The sequence below is a fragment of the Sinohyriopsis cumingii genome, chromosome 4 (assembly GCF_028554795.1).
Source record: "Sinohyriopsis cumingii isolate HCF-2022 chromosome 4, ASM2855479v2, whole genome shotgun sequence".
In the NCBI taxonomy this organism is placed as follows: Eukaryota; Metazoa; Mollusca; class Bivalvia; order Unionida; family Unionidae; genus Sinohyriopsis; species Sinohyriopsis cumingii.
Genome location: NC_142964.1, coordinates 100,861,550 through 100,887,851, shown reverse-complemented (window position 1 = coordinate 100,887,851; position 26,302 = coordinate 100,861,550). Strand labels below are relative to the sequence as shown.

General features: G+C 38.2%; 1 protein-coding gene across 3 annotated transcripts in view; it reads left to right on the top strand.

The window, feature by feature from the left end:
* LOC149801775 (small ribosomal subunit protein mS27-like) overlaps positions 1–26,302 on the top strand; it is a 65,299-nt gene that overhangs the window by 10,915 nt on the left and 28,082 nt on the right. For all 3 annotated transcript variants that reach the window (XM_089956118.1, XM_089956119.1, XM_089956117.1), the window contains exons 5-7: positions 9,731–9,845; positions 12,886–12,964; positions 23,030–23,178. In XM_089956118.1, coding sequence (XP_089812244.1) covers positions 9,731–9,845; positions 12,886–12,964; positions 23,030–23,178 — 343 coding nt within the window. The remainder of the gene's footprint in view (positions 1–9,730; positions 9,846–12,885; positions 12,965–23,029; positions 23,179–26,302) is intronic.

Here is a 26,302-nt window from a genome sequence, read left to right as displayed (position 1 = left end):
TAATTGATGCTGGGATACTTTTTAATGACTTCTTAACATCTACTCAACAGACTGTTATTACATTTGACATAAAGCATCCTGACATAATGGACTTTGTCTATTTTTCCAGAAATGATGCTGACCTGTTATATGATATGGCAGAATATAAAAAAATCTTGAGAAATCTTCCAGCAACTGTTTTTATAACAAGTTCATAGATTTTAAAGAATTTCTGACAGCAGGCAATCTAATAATTCTGATTTGTTGACCAGCTGCAATTGTATTTGGCTGTTAGGTGAATGTTTGCAAGGTGATTTATCTCAGTCCAGTTTTTTCGTAATTTTTTCAATAACATGAATAAGGTAAATCATTCCCTCAATTATACATTTGCAGAAATAGGTTAAAGTGACATTCTGAATGCTGTTAAAATCAGTTATTGTTAAAATAACATGTTACATATATTGCTGTGATTAATTATATAAAAGTTTGGTAAACAAAAACTAATGAACAAATGTCATTTTTAATTGAATTTATTAGATCACCTGGGCTTGTAGTATGACACCATGGCCTCAATTCATTATCTGTCATCTATTAACATTTGCTTTGTTAAGCTTTGTCTTTTAAAAAAAGCCAATTTCAACTAAATTTGGCAGTTAGTGTTCTGGTATGAAAGCTTTTCAAATTTATACAAATTGTGTCAGTCCTTCAGTTTGACAGGAAACATTCTGGTGCAAATATCTTACAGATTTATATAAGTGATACTCATCTGTCATCAAATATAGCTGACATTTTTATAAATAGAAAATCCTTTAAACACTCCCTTCCCAACCTGCTTAACAGAATTTGACCAAACTTGAAAGTCAGCATTCTTGTGTGAAGGTCTTTCAGATTTGTACAGTTGAGCAAATGCCCTCAAATTTGGCAACCATTACTATAAAAAGAAAACTTTGACATGGCATCTGAAATTAAATTTAGATTAAATCTGACAAAGCATTCTGGCATAAAGGCTTCTCTGATTTGTACAAATAGTGCCAGTCCATCATTAAATATGGCTGCCATTACTAGAAATAGTAACAGAACTAAGCCGAATGTGACATGAAGTATTCTGGCATTAAACCTTTTTAAATTTATGCCAGAATACTGATCCACCAATAAATATGGCTGCCACTACTAAAAATTGAAAAATCTTAAATTGACTTCTCAAAACTGCTTGGTATTAACAAACTTTGATCCCAGCATATATGACTTTGAACTAATATGCACATGGTGCTGATCTGCCATAATATACGGCTGCTGTCATTAAATATAAAAAGTAAAATGACTTTTGAAAGAAAATGCTTAACAGAATTGACTAAATTTGGCAGAAAGCATCCTTGCAAATTTTCAAATATGTATGATGATCCTGATCTGCCACTGTTACCAAATTGAAATGCATTTTTTTCCAAAAACTCTTCAACAGAATGTAACCAAATTTGACAGATTCCTGGCAAAGGGGCCTTTGAGTTTTGTACAAATGATGATGATCAGGTGACCAATATAGCTGAAGGTACAAAAGATGGAAAAAACCTTTAAACAACCATTTGCTTAATCAATCAACAGAATTTGAAAACATTTTGATAGTACAGTAGTCCCTCTCTTATAAGGCCACCCCTACTGCAGCAGGGAAGTGGCCTTTTTAGAGGGGGATGACCATTGCAAATAGTAAATACATATGAAGAAAGTCACAAGTACATTCAATTCTAAAACATTTAATATTTTTTTTAAAAAATCATATGCATGTTGTGAAATAAATGTAAAACAAACTGTTTCATCATTTTCAAGCCATTGATATAGTTTTAAAACTGTCGTTATAATTATGTTACAGATCACATCATCTGTCACTTTCTTGGTAACAGTCTAAAAAAAAAAAAAACCAGTCTCGTCACAATTAAAATTATCCTTGCTGTCATATCCCCTGCATATATCGTTTAGTCTTTTGTTCCAATCTTCGACAATTTCATTATTAACATCAGCTGATTCTCCACTAAGGACAGAACACTTAATATTGTGTTGCACTTGAAATCTGTGTTACCATTCATTACTTGCGGTAAAGTCGTCATATCCCAATTCAACTGACAAAATTGTTGCTTTTTCTTGTCATTCAAATCAGGATACAAATATCTCCTGGCTCAAACAATCTTCCTTTCTCCGTCCATTTCACCTTCCCACTTCTGCAGAATTGTTTCCTTATCTTTCACGGTATTATTTATCTGAGTCTTTCCGACATCAGTTTTTTGCAAGGATCTTCATACACACACCCCTCTGTCAGTTGAATTACTTTCATTTTCTCTTCTAAACTGAGAATTTTTCTTTTCCTCGATGACATATTGATCTTTTTGCAGTAAGTTATTCATGTTGCCAACTAAAAAAATGATAAAACAATTTTGTATGCATCTAAACAAATTGCCGTGTGTTTTTAAAGGAAGTGATCTTGTCACATGATTCATTAGTCACAGTCTGGTACCCTATTGTTTTTATACATTTCTTTACACTAAGTGAGAAGAGCCAAAACAGCTTAGATATGTACCATTAATGTCATGCAGATTTGACCTCGCGGCCATTAGGATTTGTAATTTTGACAATTATTGTCAGTAGTAATAGCCACTAATTATCAAAGTGAACAAGCTCAACATCTTACTAAGAGAAGCCATAAAGGCTATTAAATCATTTTCCTGCTGTATTGTACATTGATACTGTCACATATCAGCTGCTACTACTGTTCAATAATTGTAATCTTAACAATTATCAGAGTGACTAAACCGGACATATCATGATAACACAGCAGTATGGCTAATCAGATTACATGTACTTACATTTTGTATGGATTAAAATTTGAGTCTTTCTTGGCTTTATGGAATAAATGTGGCTTCTTGTGAGACATAAATGATATAATATTAACCTTAGTGGTACATGTACTTTAGTCAACACTTCTTTCAGTAACAAAAACCTGACATCAGGAAACAGAAATCAGATTACTTAGCACACCTTATGAATAAAATACTGGTTCTGGATACATATTAAAAAAAAATGCGTCCACTTGTGGGGGGGTAAATTTTATATTATTGCACTAATATGCTGGTCGCGTTAGCCGGGTGGCCTTTCGTGATGGGTACTTTTGAACACAAACTCGTTGGTGCCAGCGGATTCTGGCCATAAGGAGCAGGTGGCCGCTGGTCAGGGGGGCTTTTCAAGAAGGGGACTACTGTATGCATCATACAAACCCAGATGTGTTGTCCAGCTATTTGGCTGTTTGATTTTTGCATGTAGATGATGTCAGCCAGGTGAGTGATTTCAGACCCAGACAACTAATTTGATTTCCTTTGACTCTAATGTTAATGCTTTGTGAAATTACTACACTTTCATGGTAAGACTGGCAAATCATGCTTGCATCCTATGCATGATATGGCAAAATATGCTTACATCCTATGCATGATCATGGCAAAACATGCTTACATCCTATGCATGGTCATGGCAAAACATGCTTACATCCTATGCATGGTCATGACAAAACATGCTTGCATCCTATGCATGATCATGGCAAAACATGCTTACATCCTATGCATGATCATGGCAAAACATGCTTACATCCTATGCATGATCATGTCCAAGAATAAATTTGTTAAAAAATTAAAAAGAATATGCTGCAATACCTATTTTTGAGAAAAAAAGTTCCCATGCATGTGCTTGTTACCAAAATTCAGCCCAGAGACATATCTGCATTTTCATTTGGGAGTACCAGTGTGGCAACAAAGATAAAATGAAAATGGTTTAGGTTCAAGACTTCTGTTTCAAATATTTTACCCATATGTATAATTCTGGAAAGAGATTATGACATTGAGTTTTGGGGGCAGCTGATACTTACTGAGAAGTTCAGATAGGCCCTTCCTGCTGACCAGGTCGAAGGCCATAGTGAGGTTAATGAACATCATGTAGAGTGGCTGACCTTGCTCTCTGCTCTTCTCTTGGAGTTGTCAGAGGGAGATCATGTCTGAAGTCGACCTTCCTGCTCTAAAGCCGCACTGAGATTCCAGTGCACACGGTAAGCCAGCAGCTGCAGCCTGTTGAGGATGATGCAGGTGTACACTTTGCTAACAATGCTCAGGAGCGAGATCCCTCTATAATTGTTACAGTCACTACAGTCGCCCTTGTTTTTGTAAAGGGTCACAATGGTGGCTTCATGCATGTCTTGGGGGACTGCTCTTTCCTACCAGCAGAGGCAGAGTAGCTCATGCAGCAGCTGAAGTAATGTCGGTTTCCTACATTTGATATCTTCAGGTGGGATGCTGTCGCTACCTGGTGCTTTGTCATTTGGGAGAGAGTCGATGGCTTTGCTGAGCTAATCTAAGGTGGGCGCTTTGTTGAGCTCCACTATGGTGGGCAGTTTCTGTATGTTGCTAAGGGCCATAGCGGGGACTGATGTTTCTTGGGAGTATAGCTCTGAGTAGTGCTCCACCCATCTGACCAACTGTTACTCATGGTATGTGACCTTTTCTCCTGTCAGAGATTTTGGGGTGGGGGGGGCTGTGACCTCTTTTACTGTAGGGCTTAGAGCCTTCTTGATGCTACTGTACATACCCAGACTGGGCACTGTGCTGGATTCCTAAACACAGTTGCTGCCAGTACTTGTTCATGCACTGTCTAGCAATGCATTGGGTAATGCTTCGGGCACTTCTGAGGGCAGAAAGTGTCTGTTCATTGGGGCATTTTTTGTAAGTTATGAAGGCTTTTTATTTGTCCTTGATTATTGGTTCCATCCTTGAAAGGTGTGTGTTGAACCAGTCCTGACTGGGCTGTTCATTCTTGCTAAACATGGACATTGCTGTGCACCCTTCATGGTGTTCCACTTGGCTGTGGCATTGTGCTCTGGCAGATCCTGGAGAGTCTGGTCCAGGGCAGACACATACTCCTCCACCTTGGAGGGGACTGACATCTGCGCAGTGTTGATGCGAGGGTGACTTTTTGGTTTTGAGTGGTGTAATGTGTATGGCTGTAGGAGCACCCTGCTGATCACGAGGGCATGGTCAGAGTCACAGTTTGCACTGTGGTAGCTTCTGATGGAGAGCACCCTGTTCAGGGCAGAGCGCTTGGTGATGACCATGTCAAGCTGGTGTCAGCAATGAGACCTTGGGTGTTTCTGTGACACTTTGTGTTGTGGCTTACACTTGAAGAAGGTGTTTGTAATGCACAGGTCATGGTAGGTGCACAGTTTCAGCAGTCAGTGACCATTTTCGTTAGTCTTTCCAGTGCCATTATGTCCAAGGCAGGTAGGCTATGACTCATGGTCCACACCTACTCTGGCATTAAAGTTGCTGAGGAGGAATAATGGCTCATCTTTAGGGCATCCTTTGATCTGTTCATCCAGCTGCCCATATAACTGATCGTTGGTGTCTTCTGAAGACGTGAGGGTGGGGGCATATACAGTGAGGATGTTGACATGACCTGCAGGAGTGGCAATGCGGATGGAAGAGACGCTCAGTACCCCCTGAGGGAGGTTCAGCTGAGGCCAGGAGGTTTTTTTTATTATGGCAAAGCCCACTCCATGCTGGTGGGGCTCCTTAGGTTCTTGACCCTTCCAGAAGAAGGTGTAGTTTTCCTCTTTGAGGGAGCTGCTGGAGGTGAGCCTGGTTTCCTGGAGGGCATTTAGTCTGGTGAGCTCTCTGTCGATGATGTCCATCTTCCTGGTGTTGTTCACCTCCCTGAGGTCATCAGAGATGTCTGTGCTCATTGTGCGTACATTTCAGCTTGTGAATCGAAGAGCTGGAGTCTTCTTTGTTGGTTTCTTGTTTTGGTGCAGAATTTCCATCTGCTTCTCATGCTCAGCAACACACAGAGCTCCAGGCACCCACTGGAGCAGGCAGATGTTGGCGGGTCAACACCTTATTACTGGGGACTGCCATACTTGAGGCAGGCAATAGTCAGCCAGTGGGACGCGATGATCCCTCACACTATTAAAGCTGACTTGTGGTGCCCCTTCCCTATGCCAATTGGGTGGGACTTGAAACCCATAGACTGCTAGCTTCTGTGTTGTTTCCTCACTCAGGAGAGAGGCTGGAGAGGCATTTCCAGGGCGCAAGCCTGGGCGTGGAGTATAGAGATCCTGGGCTACCTAGACATCAGGATCCCACGCTCATCCTTGCTGGTGGGATCCAAAGGAGTGCTGAGCATGACATTTGGCACCAGTTTGGATGCAGGAGCTGCCTGAAGGAAGTTGTAGTTGACACCCAGCCGCCTTAGGGGCTCCACTCCGAATTTTCTGTTTGGGTTTACTCACATAGCCTTTCCTTCTTCCAAAGATATCCACAAGGCAGTGGAGCCAGCATCCAATGGCTGGGACTTGGTGTGTTTGGCATCAGAGTTCCCTTCTCCTATATGAACTGCCTGACAAGGCTAACGAGCTCCATCTGCCCAGGTTTGGAGTCAAAGTTTTCCTTCTCTTAGACTGGCTGCCTGCCAAGGCTAATGAGCCCAGTCTGCCCACCCAGTTATAATGCCAGGCACTCAGTCACGCCACACAACAGGCTTTGTGAAAACAGGTGGCCCCACATGAAAGTTTTGATGTGGACACAATAATGTAGGAGAGGCCATATGCATGTAACCTCCTGCCCAGCAGAGCCAGACAGTAGTCACGTGGTGGTCACTACACCTGGAAAGGAGAGGCTATGAGAGATGCTTCACTTTCGTTTGGCGAGTGGGATGTCTAGCCCTGATCTTGCACACCCGTCCTGTACGATGGATCATCCTCAGACTCTTTCTACATCAACAGTGGCGTGAAGCAGGCTGCGTGCTGGCAAAGACCCTTTTCTGGATTTTCTTTTCCATGCTCCTTTCTATGCTTTTGACTCGTCCATTGATGACTTATATCTGCAAACCAGGTCCAACAGAAGGTTGTTCAACCTGGCACAACTGTGCTCAAAGACCAAAGTGAGGTCGGTGCTCATCAGGGAGATGCTCTTTGCGGATGACGCAGCTCTTGTGACACACACCAAGGATGCCTGCAAGCAGTTTGGGCTCACCATCAGTCTGAGCAAGATAAATGTCAGTGTGCAAGATGTCTCCACTGCCTCTTCCATCAAAATTGATGTTGTCACCCTGGAAGCAGTCAGCAACTTTACTTACCTGGGGTCAACCATCAGCAACACTCACACGCTCAGTGTGGAGCTGGACAGAAGATTTGGAAAGGCAAATGCCATCATGGCACGACTAATGAAGAGAGCGTGGGAAAACAACACACTGAAGAGCACACCAATATCCAAGTCTACCAGGCCTGCGTTCTCAGCACCCTCCTATATGGAAGTGAGATCTGGAGCACCTATATGAGGCAAGAGCATCAGCTCAATTCCTTTCATATATGGTGCCTAAAATGTATCCTGAAAATCAGCTGGCAGACCTCCCACCTATTTTGATTTTGCCGTAAGTCTTACGAAAATTACCCTTAAATTATGGACTTATGGCATACTAGCAAAAACTACGGAAAATGATTGTTGCCAAAAAATCTGGATAATTGGTTCATCCTTGTTTTATTTGGGTCTGGATTTCATCTTCGAAATTGATGAAATTAGTCAGCGAACCAGACTAACTTTACAGCAGCACCCCAGATGCTTTAAACTGCACCTATTTGTTCATGAGAAGTATCTGCATGATCAAACTGGTGAGTATAGAATTTTTAAAAATGGTGTCCAGAAAGTGATGTATGTTTAAGATGAAAGGGAAATGAGCTTCTAGAAAAGTTTTAATAATCAGCACAGAAGAATAAAACAGAGTATTCAGATTCTTGTGAATAAGAGCTGGAAAGGACACATTTATGTTTATTGAACATCACATGCCAATTTGAGTATGTCTCATGGTGGGAGATATGATTGCTGTTGTCATGTAAAATGGAAAAGAATTTCCCAAGAATTATGTCAAGTTGAGAGATAGCAACAAGCCATTGAGCTGCATAAGGTTTGGAACTAGAGTTTGTGCAGCTGTACTAGTGATAAATAAAGTCTATGTGTACTTTACAAACTTTTCATTTGAACATGATGTTTATCATCAATGTGTCAAACTTTTAACTATGTTTTCCAGCTTTACAGTAGCAGTTATTGACATTTTGTTACACCTTACTGAAAACTAGTCAGTCTTATGGAAAAAAATCAACTGCCTTACCTGACTCATCAGGGTTGGCAGGTCTGAGCTGACAAGACCACGTCCCACACAGCGAGATCCTGCAGTGTGCAAATATCCCCATCATGTACTCCCTGCTAAACAAACGCTGCCTTTGATGGCTGGGACACATCTGACACATGGAGATTGGGAGGCTGCCAAAGGACATCCTATATGGACAGCTGGCCACTGGCACCAGAAGAGTCGGCCACCCCTCACTCCATTTCAAGTATTTGTGCAAGAGGGACATGAAGGCATGCAACATTTCACCTGATGGCTGGGAAGTGCAGGCCGAGGACCGAGGCAACTGGAGACAGACGGTCCGTAAGAAGAGTGTGGCAGCAACCACAGCAACTCAGACTTCCAAGTACGTCTGCACCTACTGCAATAGGAACTGTCACTTGCTGCGTAGGCCTGCACAGCCACTGCAGACGTTGCCAAAACCCCAGAGACCGACAACACTCACATGGTCTTCAAGACTGAGCCGCCAATGATGATGATACTTCTGATGAATAAAAAAAATGAATGTTTCCAATAAATTGTTTCATACAATCAGCAACATAACAAGTCCATATCTGATAGTGAGCCCATTCCACATATTTTGAAATATTTAAGACTGATCCTCTGGTCATCAGGAAATGTGGTGTCATTGTCATTTATCATTCTAATAATTTAAAACTTTAATTTTATGGCTGTTGTACAGCCATACATTTTTAGTACTCTTTGTAGTATGACTATAGTATGCTTGGGTGGATTAAACTGAATAAAACTACCAACTATACAAAAGTGACAACTAAACCATTCTTATTCAGTATTCATGAGAAGATCCAAGGGAAAGCGTTTTTGAAAAAGTTTAATTTTTTTTTTTTTTAGCTACATAGCCATGTTGGCTTTGACCCCGACACTGTTTGTGAATGAAATTCAAAAGGTGGCATTGACCCCACCACTGTTTGTAAATGAAATTCAAGAGGTGGCATTGACCCTGACACTGTTTGTAAATGAAATTCAAGAGGTGACATTGACCCCGACACTGTTTGTAAATGAAATTCAAGAGGTGGCATTGACCCCGACTCTGTTTGTAAATGAAATTCAAAAGGTGGCATTGACCCCGACACTGTTTGTAAATGAAATTCAAGAGGTGGAATATTTTTGCTGTTAAAGTTTTAATGTGCACCAGGAAACTTGAAACTATAAACTTGAATATAATTTTTGTATGATTCACAAATGAGGAAGAAAGAAAACATAAATTCAATTCTAAAAAGTTTATTCTGTTATTAGAATATTTAGGTTCAGCATTTTTGTAGCAAGATAATATTTCTGTATGTGTGTCTGTATGTAAGAGAGGCTCTTTTTTTCTCCAAAAATTCAAAACCTCATCTCACGTTTACATGTCTGTTGCAGAAAATTTGAGATTTTGGCATCAATCATTATTTGGACTAATGCTGTGATTGCTGACATTAGATACTAATGTTTGAATGTGATTTTTTAAAATCAAAATATGGTATGAATTTTTTCAAATATGGAAAAAGTGCATATGCATCATACTCAACCTTTTTTCTTGCTATTCTAGCTTTCGGCATAGCCCACGGGCAATTCCAGTGCCAGATGCTATTAACCATGCTTTAGTGAAGGCCTTCATAGAGACGAATAGAACTGACCTGTTGCTGCAGTACATTAAAGATAAGGTTGTGAATTTTATTAGGATGTGGGAACCCTAATGTTGTCATCTTTTCCGTCCGTTTGTCCATCCATTTGCACTTCTTGTAACCACCAGAGCTCCACAACAATTAAATACAAAATCATTGTTGGTTGAACTTGAGCTTGTCTTTTAAATCAGCATAGAATATGGTGCACAAAAATCAAGCATCTGAATCAATCATTTTAAGAAATTTATTGAAATAGTCACAACCAGAAATCTTAGATACATCGGCTGAATCATTCTGCCATTTCAGAACTCTGAAAGAAGGCTGGTTTTTTATTTTAAAATCTACTAAGGCTTAAGATGACAGTAACTGTTTAGCCTATGACACTTCTGCAGGATCAGACAGTGTCCAGTGTGAGATTTGAAACTCTTATCTCAAGCTCGTGTAGTCTTGATGAAAGCAGGTGTGATATCACTACCTGATCCTGCAAATGACCAAACCAACCCTTCCGTCTGTCATCCAACATCATTTGCCAAACCATGGAGTGGATGTTATACTACTCGGGTACCTCAGATCCAACAATCAACTATCACATATTCAGTGTGGATTCAAAATAGACCATCATATCAGATTTAAAGCATTTATTAGGGACATTTTCATAAACACGGTATATATACCAAACTTAGTGGATGGCTTGCACAGGGTATAAGGAAGAAGCATATTGATTTCTGGGTCAAGATTTAAACATTAAGGTCACTGACTGAAAGAAGAAAAATAGTTTTGGCACAATGACATTAGTTCTACATCACCTACTGGGACCAAATTTTGTGGACAGCTTACACTTGTGGTAAGAATGAAGCTTATCAATGTTGAAATCAAAAAGTCAAATGTCAAAGTCACTGAAAGAAGAAAAATGCTTTCCAGACAATAATCTTAGTTCCACATTACAGGCATGGACCAAACTTTGTAGATGACTTGTACCTGGGTGAAAGAAGCCTGTAGATTTTGAGGTCAAAGGTCAAGGTCAGTGGGACTGTAAGAAGAAAAATGATTTCAGCACAGTAAACATTAGTTCAACTTCATTGACCTGATCTACACTTTTTGGATGGCTTATGCTTAGAGTAAGAAAGAAGCCTATACATTTTGGGGTCAGAAGATCATTACTTCAGGTTACTGGCAGAAGGAAGTAGTATTGGCACAAGAATTTCAGTTATCTCATAGATGACTATTTAACTTGGGGCAGGTGTGTAATGTTCCGTTTACAGGGCACTTGTTTGTGATGCTTAAAATGAATATTGCTTTTATCAGATTCATCTTCTGACTGTCAACCTTTGTTGAACTACAGAATGAAAGTCAGAAAATGATGTTTTATTGTATGTTCACAAGCAGAGTTACAATTGGACAGTTTGTTTCAGTCATATTACACAGGATAAAGCAGATATTTTAAAATGTAAGTAGTTGTTTATTTGAAAATTGTGTTACATTATATTTATTCCATGTTTTTAAAAAAAAAGGTTTTCAGGCATGTGAGCTGCAAAAAAATGCCATTAGTATATATTGATTTTCATCTGTCCCATACATTGTACTGTCAAGGCACAAATATGGCCTATAAATTACTGGTCTGCATTTATCGCAAAACAACCTTGTGCCAGCCAATTCAAATGTCCTATAAATTACTGGTACTCTTTTTTTTTTAGCGTCAGATGAAAATTTCACTCCTTATAAATATTTTGTGTTTAATAATAGCTGAACTTGAAGAAGCAGGTGGCAGATAGGGTTCATTTTGGTCCATTTATCTGCACATGCATGCCTTCATCATTCCATTTTGGCTGGTTGTTGTTGTTATTGTGGGGTTTAATGCCATTTTTCAGCACACGATAGGCTATGCATGGCGGCCAGTATTAATGGTGGAGGAAGAACCCGGGAAAACCCCAGGAAGAACCACCAACCCACGAGAAGCTACTGGCAAGCTTTCTCATGTACCCACATTGGCCGAATCCTAGACTCAAACCCACGCAGACAGAGGTGAGATGGCAGTGATCCATAATGGAGAGCGCTTTTGACCACTTGGGGCCCCATTTTGGCTGGTCTGTGACTCCATATTTTAACAGTGATAAGTACTGGTTGCAGTTGTATGTGGGCTTTAAATCTGCCATCATTTTACTTATTGTCAAAAGAAATTCCTCTGAGAGTGCTCCTTAGGATGAATGTATGTCACTCATCAAAAATGGGTAACTGGGACCTACTTTCTATGATTTCATTAAAATTTCTTATGAATGACCAACCAAGTCTTGAAATAAGTGTCTTCCACAAGTAACGGGACAGTCTTACTTTTCAGGACTTTATATAAATTTCTACAATTGTGTTTGAGTTCTAATTCCAACCAATTGTCACAAAACTTACTCTGGGGGTGCATTGTGTTATGGATGTTTGTTGCTTGTCAAACAAGGGAGCAGAGGTAGCTCAGTTTGTTGAATGTCTGGCTTGTAATCCAAGGGTCTCTGGTTCCATAAACCCAGGCCAGCCCACATCAGTTGCCTTGGTGTATCCTTGAGAAAGGTACTTATATCCCATTTCTGCATCATGTTATAGCTAATGTGTTCAACCAAAAATTAAAAACTGGGTTACTGTGACATTTTTTCCCCAAGGAATTTCATTAAAAATTCCTTAAAAACTGTTTCCATCCTCTCTATCTGAGCTATAACTTCTTTGCTGATCTTTAACTGGCTATTACACCTATTGACGTCAGACTTTCCACGTAAATGCATCTTGAAATTATTGTATTGCTTGTACAAAAACTGGGTCACTGTAATCTACTTTAAAAGGCTTTAAAAAATAGTACAATTCTATGTGGGTTCTAATTGAAGGAGCTTTTCACCTATTGCCAATAAACTTACAATGAGGATGAATCTTGGTATCGATTGATTTCTCTCATTAAAGTAACTGTAATCACTTTTCCAGAATTTAGAACATGACTTGAAAAAACAAATCTAATTCATGTCAGTATATAATCTAAACATTATTATTAATGTTACTGTTGAGTTATTTAGTTTTATACTTTTGATTTTCTTTATATTTTCAGAATAAATTTGGAATTTTTCCAGAGAACCATGCATTTTCCATTTTAATGGACTATTTTATCAAGCATGAAGATTACAGAGGTGAGATGGTCATTCCACAAAAAGTGTTTAGAAATGAACACACAAAAGAAAGTTTGAGTTCTTTATTGCTTTTTTTTTCTTAATTTAACTAAAGACATCTTTATGCCATCATTATTTTAGAAAGAATCCAGAGTAGAATTACAGTTATGCAGTTTACGTGCTAGAGATGAACTCAAATTAAAAAGTTTTCCTTTATCCTATAATTTTACCTTACCATGCTGTGAATGTGAAATTGGCTACATCCATGTAAAATCTCTCTACCTTGCATATTTACCTTACCTGAAGAAAGCATGTGAACTGACGGCATTTTGTGTTCTGCTTAGGCCATTTTTCCAGGCCAGCCACTGCTGGTTGCCATTGTGTGTCCTTGGGAAAGGCAAAAAGTACCCATTTGCTTTGGTACGGTATGGCCAGTAATGTGCTAAAAGTGCCAGTAAAAACAATCAACAAACTAAAATATCTGTCAACAAATCGTTGGATAACACACAGCAGGCTTCTTTTGAGCTTGATCAAACTTAGTATGTAAGCTTAACTCATTCATAGATGGAAATTTTCCAGTTTCAGTCAGAAATCTGGTTTTTTAATGCAGACGAATTTTCCTGTTTTTGTAAAATTTCCAGTGGACCTTTTTCCTTTTTTAAAAATTGGAATATTTGTTCCTGGATGTAATTTGAGTAGGAAAGAAGGTAAGAAAACACCAAGACATCATATACTGGAAGTTAATTGTGCAGGCAGGAATTTTTCTTTGTTTCAGTCATCCATTATACAGTTTCAGGTAGTGATTCATACACATATTTTTGTGGCTTCTACAGAACTAAAATTTCTTGAAGGAGGAAAATGTATTGATACAACAAACTTTGACCAGTCAGTAAAAAAAATACATTCAGATGGAGGTGGCTAGAAGAAAAAGATCACAATAATGTTTTCAGAATATATTCTGAAATTGGAGGAACCTGGACATACCTGGTTCATGAGTCACCAAGACAAAATTAATTATGGGTCAGCTGGCAAAAAAGTGCTTCCTAACCATGCTAATATGAAAAAGTACAGTCAGGGAAGATCAGGTTAAAAACACAGAAGGTTTCACCAGTTTTTCAGTGACTTTCATCTTTGCAAATGTCAGTGATCACCTCAGGCCAAAAGAAAATTTTTCCTGTCAGCCAACCATCCCAGTAGGGTAAAGAAAAAAAAATTCCAGTCACAGCAGTGTCATTCATGCAGTTGGGCATGCCAAAACTGTGTTTCCCACTTGTCCTTCCCGTCACAGTAATGTCATTCATCCTATGGGTTGTACTGTGTTCCCCTGGTGTCATTCCAGTCATAGCAATGTCATTTAACCCGTGGGCATGCCAGTACTATGTTCCCCAAGTGTCCTTCCAGTCACAGTAATGTCATTCATCATGTTGGCTATGCCAATACTGTTCCCCACTTGTCTTTCCTGTCACAGTAATGTCATTCATCATGTTGGCTATGCCAATACTGTTCCCCACTTGTCTTTCTTGTCATAGTAAGGTCGTTCATCATGTTGGGTATGCCAATACTGTTCCCCACTTGTCTTTCCTGTCACAGTAATGTCATTCATCATGTTGGGTATGCCAATACTGTTCTCCACTTGTCTTTCCTGTCACAGTAATGTCATTCACCATGTTGGGTATGCCAATACTGTTCCCCACTTGTCTTTCCTGTCACAGTAATGTCATTCATCATGTTGGGTATGCCAATACTGTTCCCCACTTGTCTTTCCTGTCACAGTAATGTCATTCATCATGTTGGGTATGCCGGTACTGTTCCCCACTTGTCTTTCCTGTCACAGTAATGTCATTCATCATGTTGGGTATGCCAGTACTGTTCCCCACTTGTCTTTCCTGTCACAGTAAGGTCATTCATCATGTTGGGTATGCCAATACTGTTCCCCACTTGTCTTTCCTGTCACAGTAATGTCATTCATCATGTTGGGTATGCCAGTACTGTTCCCCACTTGTCTTTCCTGTCACAGTAATGTCATTCATCATGTTGGGTATGCCAGTACTGTTCCCCACTTGTCTTTCCTGTCACAGTAAGGTCATTCATCATGTTGGGTATGCCAATACTGTTCCCCACTTGTCTTTCCTGTCACAGTAATGTCATTCATCATGTTGGGTATGCCAATACTGTTCCCCACTTGTCTTTCCTGTCACAGTAAGGTCATTCATCATGTTGGGTATGCCAATACTGTTCCCCACTTGTCTTTCCTGTCACAGTAATGTCATTCATCATGTTGGGTATGCCAGTACTGTTCCCCACTTGTCTTTCCTGTCACAGTAATGTCATTCATCATGTTGGGTATGCCAATACTGTTCCCCACTTGTCTTTCCTGTCACAGTAAGGTCATTCATCATGTTGGGTATGCCAGTACTAGCACTGAGATAATGCTTATCCTGGAATGTCTTGAAGCATTAGCAGGATGAAGACATTTTTTTTTGGATCAATTCATGAAGGGGTGCAATTAATCCAGCCTCATTTTGTACAATAATTCTACATAAATAGGTTGTCAGGCCAAGGAATGACTGGAGGTCCTCTTCATTTTAGATTAAGGCCAATTTAAGACTTCTTGGATCAGTTCCAGAGTGGTTCTGAATTTCTGTACACTGACTTTGTGCCATGGAAACAAGACATATTTGGGTTTCAGTCTAGAGTTAAACTTGATGACAGTTACACAGTTTGGCTGATGGTCTTTATCAACCCTGCTCATGTTTAAATTTATAACTGATGTTATACAGTGCTCAGAGTTGTTCTTCTAAGTAACTGATGTTATACAGCCCTTAAAATTGTTCTACTAACTGATGTTATACAGCGCTCGAAATTGTTCTGCTAAGTAACTGATGTTATGCAACGCTCAAAATTGTTCTTCTAAGAAACTGATGTTATACAGCCCATAAAATTGTTCTTCTAAGTAACTGATGTTATACAGCCCTCAGAATATTCTTCTAAGAAACTGATGTTATATAGTCCTTACAATTGTTCTGCTAAATAACTGATGTTATACATCCCTTAAAATTTTTCTACTACCTGATGTTATACAGCCCTCAAAATTTGTTCTGCTAAGTAACTGATGTTATACAACCCTCAAAATTTTTCTACTAAGTAGCTGATGTTATACAGCTCTTAAAATTGTCCTACTAAGTAAATGAACATGCAGATACACCAGTGAATTTCACTTTACCACCACCCTTGGTACATACCTTGTATTCACTTATTTTGTATATATACTGCAATGATAAGGAGATTAGGCTTTATGTCACCAAACTGTCTTATCTTGATATGGTATTTTCTTGTCATTTTAGTACAAAACAGGATTGTTTCTTACATTCTAAGACTGCATTGATCTACAGGCTGACTGCATGGGTTTATATTAGGACTTTATTGCACTTGAAGGCATCAGTTCCATTTGTTCCACATTACATTTATTTGATATATTAAATCATTTATTGCCTCCAATGTGAACTGTCTTCCTATAGTGTTTCCAGGTATAGTATATGACAACTCTTCCCTTGGGTTAAAACCATAATAGGATAGTAATGTTACATGTACTGACCCAAACATTTGTCAGTGGTCTTTTCTGGTGTTTTTTTCTCAATATCCAGCAATTTAGTCTGTTGCAACCTGTAGTACTACTTGGCTGTAGCACCTCATTCATACAAATATTCTAAAGGCAGTCTATCTTTGCTACTATGGCAAGGTTCCAGGTATGCTTCTTTGAAGTCAGATAGCAAAGCTGCAACATAGACTTTGCATCTTTTAGGTGTAGTAAATGGGTATTTTGGTATAAAATGTTATAAATCATGTTCATTCATAAATGTATTTATGGGAGGTTGAAAGGAAAATGTTTTTAGTAATACAAATGTTGCATACACAGATGATGAACAAAATTCCTTGTCATCGCAATGAACACAGTAAATATGGCATAGGGTGTGGAAGTGGGTAAAGTCTACACAATGAACACAATAAATATTCCATAGGGTGTGGAAGTGGGTAAAGTCTACACAATGGACACAGTAAATATGGTATGGTGTGTGGAAGTGGGTAAAGTCTGCACAATGAACATAGTAAATATGGCATGGGGTGTGGAAGTGGTTAAAGTACGCATTGGACACAGTAAATATGGCATGGGGTGTGGAAGTGGGTAAAGTCTACACAATGGACACAGTAAATATGGCATGGGTGTGTAGAAGTGGATAAAGTCTACACAATGAATGCAGTAAATATGGCATGGTGTGTGGAAGTGAGTAAAGTCTACACAATGAATGCAGTAAATATGGCATGGGGTGTTGAAGTGGGTAAAGTCTACACCATGGACACAGTAAATATGTCATGGGGTGTGGAAGTGGGTAAAGTCTGCACAATGAGCACAGTAAATATGGCATGGGGTGTGGAAGTGGGTAAAGTCTGCACAATGAGCACAGTAAATATGGCATGAGGTGTGGAAGTGGGTAAAGTCTGCACAGTGAGCACAGTAAATATGGCATGGGGTGTGGAAGTGGGTAAAGTCTGCACAGTGAGCACAGTAAATATGGCATGGGGTGTGGAAGTGGGTAAAGTCTGCACAATGAGCACAGTAAATATGGCATGGGGTGGGGAAGTGGGTAAAGTCTGCACAATGGACACAACAAATATGGCATGGGGTGGGGAAGTGGGTAAAGTCTGCACAATGAGCACAGTAAATATGGCATGGGTGTGTGGAAGTGGGTAAAGTCTGCACAATGAGCACAGTAAATATGGCATGAGGTGTGGAAGTGGGTAAAGTCTGCACAATGAGCACAGTAAATATGGCATGAGGTGTGGAAGTGGGTAAAGTCTGCACAGTGAGCACAGTAAATATGGCATGGGGTGTGGAAGTGGGTAAAGTCTGCACAGTGAGCACAGTAAATATGGCATGGGGTGTGGAAGTGGGTAAAGTCTGCACAATGAGCACAGTAAATATGGCATGGGGTGTGGAAGTGGGTAAAGTCTGCACAATGAGCACAGTAAATATGGCATGAGGTGTGGAAGTGGGTAAAGTCTGCACAGTGAGCACAGTAAATATGGCATGGGGTGGGAAAGTGGGTGAAGTCTACACAATGAGCACAGTAAATATGGCATGGGGTGTGGAAGTGGGTAAAGTCTGCACAGTGAGCACAGTAAATATGGCATGGGGTGGGAAAGTGGGTGAAGTCTACACAATGAACACAGTAAATATGGCATGGTGTGTGGAAGTGGGTAAAGTCTGCACAATGGACACAACAAATATGGCATGGTGTGTGGAAGTGGGTAAAGTCTGCACAATGAGCACAGTAAATATGGCATGGGGTGTGGAAATGGGTAAAGTCTGCACAATGAGCACAGTAAATATGTCATGGGGTGTGGAAGTGGGTAAAGTCTGCACAATGAGCACAGTAAATATGGCATGGGGTGTGGAAATGGGTAAAGTCTGCACAATGAGCACAGTAAATATGGCATGGGGTGTGGAAGTGGGTAAAGTCTGCACAATGAGCACAGTAAATATGGCATGGGGTGTGGAAGTGGGTAAAGTCTGCACAATGAGCACAGTAAATATGGCATCGGGTGTGGAAGTGGGTAAAGTCTGCACAATGAGCACAGTAAATATGGCATGGGGTGTGGAAGTGGGTAAAGTCTACACAATGGACACAGTAAATATGGCATGGGGTGTGGAAGTGGGTAAAGTCTGCACAATGAACACAACAAATATGGCATGGGTGTGTGGAAGTGGGTAAAGTCTACACAATGAACACTCTACGGGAGGAGTTTCATTCCAGTAGCCAAACAGAATGGGTGAGTGATAGGTTAGTTTCACATGAATATTCTGATTATGTTGCAGATAAACGAAGTGCTGTTGGAAAATTCACTTAGCAAGAATTGACAGTTCTTGATACATCTTTTAGACATGCTTAGCATTCCCTGTGAATGCTGACTTTCCTCTGTCCTTTATCTGGAATGGTTTTGTTTAGTATTCAGTTACATTTCCTGATTGTATTTTTTGGCTGCAGCAAAATAATAATTAAACAATGGGGTGATGAATTAGCGTCAATGCCAAATTTTAAAAAATGTTATTCAATTTTGGGTCTCATCCAGAATAATTCCATTGGTACTGCATGATAGAGACAGAGGTCTTCAGTCACTATTGGATGATTCAAAAACATAGGATTCACAAAAAGATTGAGCTGCTGGCATTTTTTTTGTAAGTAGATGTAGCAAATTGCAACACCTGTTTTGACTTAGAACTTTTATTTATGCAATATATATATGCAGTCACTCTGAATAGAATGTTCATGTAATAGTGACAAGCACAAAAGAAGTGAGGGATCAATCATGAACAGTTTGGGATTCTTATAACACTTGTGCATGAGTCGGATTCTCTACATGAAGTTCAATCCTAAAAGTATGCTGCATTCAGCAGAACACTTGTGTTTTTATATTTTCTAATTGGACCTTGAGAATAAGTTTATAAAACAATGTGGTATCATTTAGTTGGATCATGTTAAAGTTCGTCATGACTCGGCATTGATGAACATATTGTTTTCACTTGCCTGTAGGTTACTAGGATGTCTGGTACTATGTAGGCTACTAGGATTTCGAGTACTATGTAGGTTTCTACGATTTCTAATACTATGTAGGTTTCTAGGATTTCTGGTACTATATAGGTTATTAGTATTTCTGGTGCTATGTAGGTTACTAGGATTTCTGGTACAATGTAGGTTACTAGGATTTCTGGTACTATGTAGGTTATTAGGATTTCTGATACTATGTACGTTAATAGGTTTTCTGGTACTATGTAGGTTACTAGGATATCTGGTACTATATAGATTACTTCAATTTCTAGTACTGTGTAAGTTAATAAAATTATTTCTGGTATTATGTAGGTTACTTGGATTTCTAGTACTGTGTAGGTTACTAGGATTTCTGGTATGATGTAGGTTACTTGGATTTCTAGTACTGTATAGGTTAATAGGATTTCTGGTGCAGTGTGACTCCGCTATAGCGTGCTCATTTATAACGCGAAGTCAGGTATAATGCAGTCGTGGTGTGGCTCCCAAAATTTCATATCCATGAAATTTTATTGTGCACAAAAAAAAATCTTAAAAAGTACGGAAAAAACATAAAAAGTTGCTTATCATTTTGGGGAAGAGAACGCGTATGAATAATACAAGATGATTGTGGCTTGGCTCCTGAAATTTTATATGCATTTTTCTTGTACACGAAAAAGTATTTTTTTCTTCTTAAAAGTAAGAAGAACAAAAAAATGCTTAAAAAGTTTATTCTGGGATCGCGTAGGTCTTCGCCAATGTCGCAAACTTGGATTGTTTTTCCTTATTGGCTGCAAAACATACCATGTCACTTTTTTATTTATTGGCGACATTATTTGCTGTTTAATTTTTTTTATACAACCATTGGTTTGGAGTGCAGAAGTTCAGAGGCCCCATGAAAGGAAGCTGCAAACTGGATATAAAATGCACTGAAATTTATCTATTGTTACATAAACAAATTCTTTGTCCATACTGACAAACCATCTAAACAGTGCATTGTTATATCATAATCCGTTTATCTTGATATCTAGCATGAGTTCTGTATGTTCTGAAATATCAACTTTTTTGTTGTTGACATTTCTGGTAACAGAGATCAACTGGACAAGGCCATGTCTCATAATCTATCTTTCATCGGATTTTTGGCCACTCGCTAGTAATTAATATATTTACAAAGACTGACATTTGTATGTGGATGATAAGTAAAATTCCTCTTCTTTTCACTCAGAATTAAGTCCTTCAGAAAACTCAAGTTTTCTGTAATAATCCCTGTCATCAGAACACCTGCGTCTCTATCGTCCGTTGACCCTTTGTTAATTCTCAGATGCATGCTACCACAAATGTAAAAAAAATACATCTTACTTATTGGTTTATTCAGTAGACATGGAAGGATAGTAACTAGAAGTCTAAACGACAGCCAATTCCTTTTTAAAAATGTACCCAGATAAAATAGTTTGCTGAAATTTCAAAGGAGACATATTATCTTTGAAGCACCAACTGTTATGAAAACATACTCAGCAAATGGAAAAAATACCAGCCTCAATCATGCAATGCAATTATTTGATGTTGCTGCCACAATAAGAAGTGGGCATTCGTTTGGTTCTCCAAAGCTGTCCTTTAGCGGTGACTTCAATAGTGCATGCACCCTTCATCAAAGAAAACCGACTACAATCTTTCAACAACAGCAAAGAACTTTTCTTCAGAGGAAGTCAGTACCAAACTTGAATAAAAGTGATGGAATCTGATGGATTTTTGCATTTTCCAACATGACTGAAACACGTTAATTGTGCTGTGAAAGTTTCCTTTTTGTAGGGAAAAGTTTATGCTTATGAATGCTACCAACGGCGGCTTAAAACGCAAACTAAGTTTTACTGACTTGGAACGTACTTTAAAGTAAATGTGTTTTGTCATTTGCTATGTGATTGTGTTGTTTTTCCACTGAATTCAGACCAATATGACCTGTTACAAAATTAATGAATATTTTAAAGCTGTGTGGGTGCATATTTTCGATGGAATCACTTGTATTGTGGATTCAGTGTATATGGTGAGGTTTGCAGGTGAGTACACAGTGTTGATACTCTAGTCATGCTATACATTAGACATTTATATATAAACAGGATTCACGTATATGTACCAATTCATGGTTCTCTTAATAAAGTAAACTATTATATTATGTCTTCTCTGTTTTCACTATTGGTGTATTTCTCATTTAATATGCATCAATTTAAGATGGTAACTGTGCCGATGAAGCACGTATTTTACCGTCCACATTTATTACCCCACCCACCCACCCCACAAATTTTTTTTTGGGCGGGGGGGAGGTACATTTTCTTCAGCCAACTGACTTGGTTGCATATAACACGGTTCGGTATATAACGCGGTCAGGTTTTATGGCTCCCAACTACTGTGTTATAGCGGGGTATCACTGTATTATGTAGGTTACTAGGATTTCTAGTACTATGTGGGTTAATAGAATTTCTGGTATTATTATGTAGGTTACTAGGATTTCTAGTACTGTGTAGGTTAATAGGATTTCTGGTAATATGTAGGTTACTAGGATTTCTAGTACTGTGTAGGTTAATAGGATTTCTGGTATTATGTAGGTTACTAGGATTTCTAGTACTGTGTAGGTTAATAGGATTTCTGGTATTATGTAGGTTACTAGGAATTCTAGTACTGTGTAGGTTACTAGGATTTTTGGTATTATATAAATTAATAGGATTTCTGGTATTATGTAGGTTACTAGGATTTCTAGTACTATGTAGTTTACTAGGATTTCTAGTACTGTGTAGGTTAATAGGATTTCTGGTATTATGTAGGTTACATGGATTTCAAGTACTATGTAGGTTACCAGGATGTCTGGTATTATGTAGGTTATTAGGATTTCTGGTACTATGTAGGTTGATGGGATTTCTGGTATTATGTAGGTTACTAGGATTTCTAGTACTGTGTAGGTTAATAGGATTTCTAGTACTGTCTAGGTCATAGGATTTCTGGTATTATGTAGGTTAATAGGATTTTTGGTATTATGTAGGTTACTAGGATTTCTAGTACTACAGTGTATGTAGGTGTCTAGGATTTCTAATACTATGTAGGTTAATAAGATTTCTGGTACCATGTAAGCTAATAGGATATCTTGTATTGTGTAGGCTACTAGGATTTCTAGTCCTATGAGGGTTACTAGGATTTCTAGTACTATGTAGGTTACCAGGATTTCTGGTACTGTGTAGGTTACTAGGATGTCTGGTACTATGTAGGTTACTGGGATGTCTGGTACTATGTAGGTTACTACGATGTCTGGTACTATGTAGGTTACTGGGATGTCTGGTACTATGTAAGTTACTAGGATGTCTGGTACTATGTAAGTTACTAGGATTTCTGGTACAGTTTTTCTCCAGTAGCATTTAATATACTTGTCTAATCAGCTGAATGTTTACAGTACAAACAAAATTGGATACGGAATTTAATTTGTGTAATTCTATATTTATCATTAACATCTTTTTTTCAGGTGCTGCACAAGTGGCCTATGAAATCATGCTACAAGAGGACTTTAGTCACCCTGTGTCATACTTGTTATCATTGTATGCCTGCACCAAACATTTGAAGCACCCTATAGATGAACCTAAACAAGAGGAACAGGCTTCTGTTGAGGAAGAGGTCTGTTTTTAGCTTAGCTTGACTTGGCTTATGGGTTGACATGTCTGTTGGCACAAGTTTGCTATCTCCCTCATCCTGCATCCTGGAGGATTGACATGAAAATTTAACACATTCTTCCCAGAGTCTGCATGGACCTAAATTACAAATATGCTGCTTAAACACCTATTACAGCAGCCATCTTAAAACTTTTTTTATTACTGGACCTGAATGGATGCTCATGTTAGATTTTACTGAAAGACTTCTTATGATGTCTGGTTGGCTGTAAAGAAGAAAGGTGTCAGTTTGACATCTAATTGGCCGCTATGGCAGCCATCTTGAAAATCGTCACTACTCCTCCTGAACAGAAAGTCATTGAAATGGCGTTTTATCTGTTGACTTATTATAATGTCTAGTTGGTCCTTAATGAAAATGGTGCTGATCAGACCCTCAGTATGGTGCCATCTTAAAAATCTTGTTATTTCTAGATGAATGACCATATTGACATGTTGTTTTTACTAAAGACTTTACAATATCTTGTTGGCCCTAAATGAAAATAATGTCAATATGGCATCCTGTATGGCTCCATGGCCATACCTTGAAAATCCTGTTATCACTACTTCTAAATGGAAAGTTATTGCAGGGTTCCCACGCTACCGTGAAATTGGGAAAAAGTCGGGAGAAATGATAATTTTGTTCCCGACCATGAAAAGTCTTAGAATTTCGTAAATATTGATGACAGTCGGGAAAACCCCAGGAATTTTCCTCCACCACTTGATGCCTGAAACAATCATGTAATTGAATCGTAACTAAACTGACCATGACTTAAATTTATCGAGTTCTAACCAGAATATTTGGTGGGTGCAGTATGGATCATTTTGGTGCTTGCAATAAACATATATGCTGAGCCAATCCAAACTCTCAGTGGATTAAATTCATCTAGTAGACTTTTATTTTCAAAGTCAGCTCGATATCCATATCTTTCCTTACGTGGAAGGTATGAAAACCACTCTAGCATCACAAGAGGCAATCATTGTGGTAGTAAAGCGTAGCCACTTACCTGATGGCCTAGCAAACTTTAAACGTTGTTAGATCGAGTGATACATGCCTGAAATGGATCTGAAAATTACTTATTTTCTCAGAAATTGTGAGTATTAAAATTGTTATATCTTTAATCTGCTGAAAGACAAGATAAAACTACAGTGTTGATGAAATGTGACCTGGTATTTGCAATTTGCATTGCTAGTCGCATGAGTACATAAATCTAACGTCCACATTTTCAAATGTTTTAGAGAAAAAATAAATTAAAATATTAAATGAAAGTCTAATACTGTTTGTAATAAAAATAGAAAACTGAAAGACAAAATTTTCAATATTTATACATTTCGAGAATATTTTCAGGAGTTTTGTTACATCACATGACTACCATGTTGACATGTGGTCTCTGCTTGATAAATCAGACTGGCCAGATTGCTGGTTTTTACAAAAAGTATCTTTCATTTAATATAATTGAATTTCTCTACAACAACATTAAAATTGAGTTTGTTGTTGATATCACGTGACTAATGGACTTCCGATGTCGACGTTTGATATTTGTGACGTGACTAGTGCAAATGGTGAATACCAGGTCAGGTTTCATCAATGCCATGGTTTCGTCTAGTCTCTCCGCAGATTAAAGACATAACGATTATAATACTTGCCATTTCTGAGAAAATAAATCATTTTCCTATATATTTCATGCAGGTATAAGTCAATATAACATTAGTTAAAATTTTCCAGGCCCGCTGGTAAGTGACTACCATATGTCGCTTCCGCACGGTGGTGGCAAATTCCAAATTTTCTACATGCAATTGCAATGACCCCACACCCCAACCTAAATGTCCAAATATGAAAAATGGGTTGGAAATATTCAGAGGAAACCTGATTTAGAAAATGGACTGCTATTTGTTTTAAACCAAATTTGTAGTCCAAAATGTTAAATCTCAGAGCTGAAATAAGAAATTGTCGTCCCTTTTATTTATATATTAAAAAACTATGCGAGCCCCTATATCAGTACAGTTTTGGGGACTGGTTTAACAAATTACAAGAAGACAAGTTGATTTTATAGAAAATTTAGTTATTGTTTATAAAACAGTATATAACTTAGGTCTTTTTCAAAATTTATTTCAACCCTTTTGAAAATATTTTTCAAATTATGGATTATTAACCAGATCGTCTTAAGGAGATTAGGTTGTCTGAAAAATCTTCTTTGGGATTTTGTTGGCAGAGATAAATTCAGGGTTAAACTTTCTTCGTTACAAGACAAAATTCTAATTATTTGCGTTTTTTTTTTTTTTTATACTGTAATAGGAAATGTTTACTTTCTATAAGATGCATATATATATATATATATATATATATATATATATATATATATATATATATATATATAATTCTTTAGAATTAAAGGTTTGAAAGGAAACAAGACTAATTTATGTTCATTATGTTGTTCCCACTTAGCAACATAATGTAGGTCAGCAAAATAAAGTTAGATGTTTTATTCTGTACATTGAAATGACTCTGCATGCCAGTTTATAGGAATATAATCAACTTGTTTCATGTGATAGATTTTGTGTTTTTGTACATGATCATCTTTTCTGGCTTAGATGTTTTGGAGAGTCTTGAAAGAGATTCATCTTTGGATGTAGACAATGCACGTTTTATAATTTAAAATGTTCTTTAATTCCATTCAGTAATGGTCATATGTGAACATTGAAAAAATTTATTTAATCCTGGGAAAACCCCTGGAAATGACCTGGAAATTTATCTTTAGAAAAGCATGGGAACCATGTCATTGACATTGGGTATTCACTAGACACTTATGCCTATCTGACATCTACTGTGGTCCTCATCCTCATTACAGACATCTTGAAAATCTTATTAACTCCTCTTTAATGGATGGTCATATCGACATAGGATTTTTTCCAAAAGGCTACTTTAGACTAGTTGGTCCTAAATAAAAATGGCGACGATGATTTAGTATGGCCACCACGGGGGCCATCTTAAAAATCCTGTTATTGCTGAAGAATATCATTGATAGTTTCAACACTTGGCATTTAAAGAGAATAAACAGTCTTGTCTTGGATTCTTGGAAAGTCTTTTCAGTCAG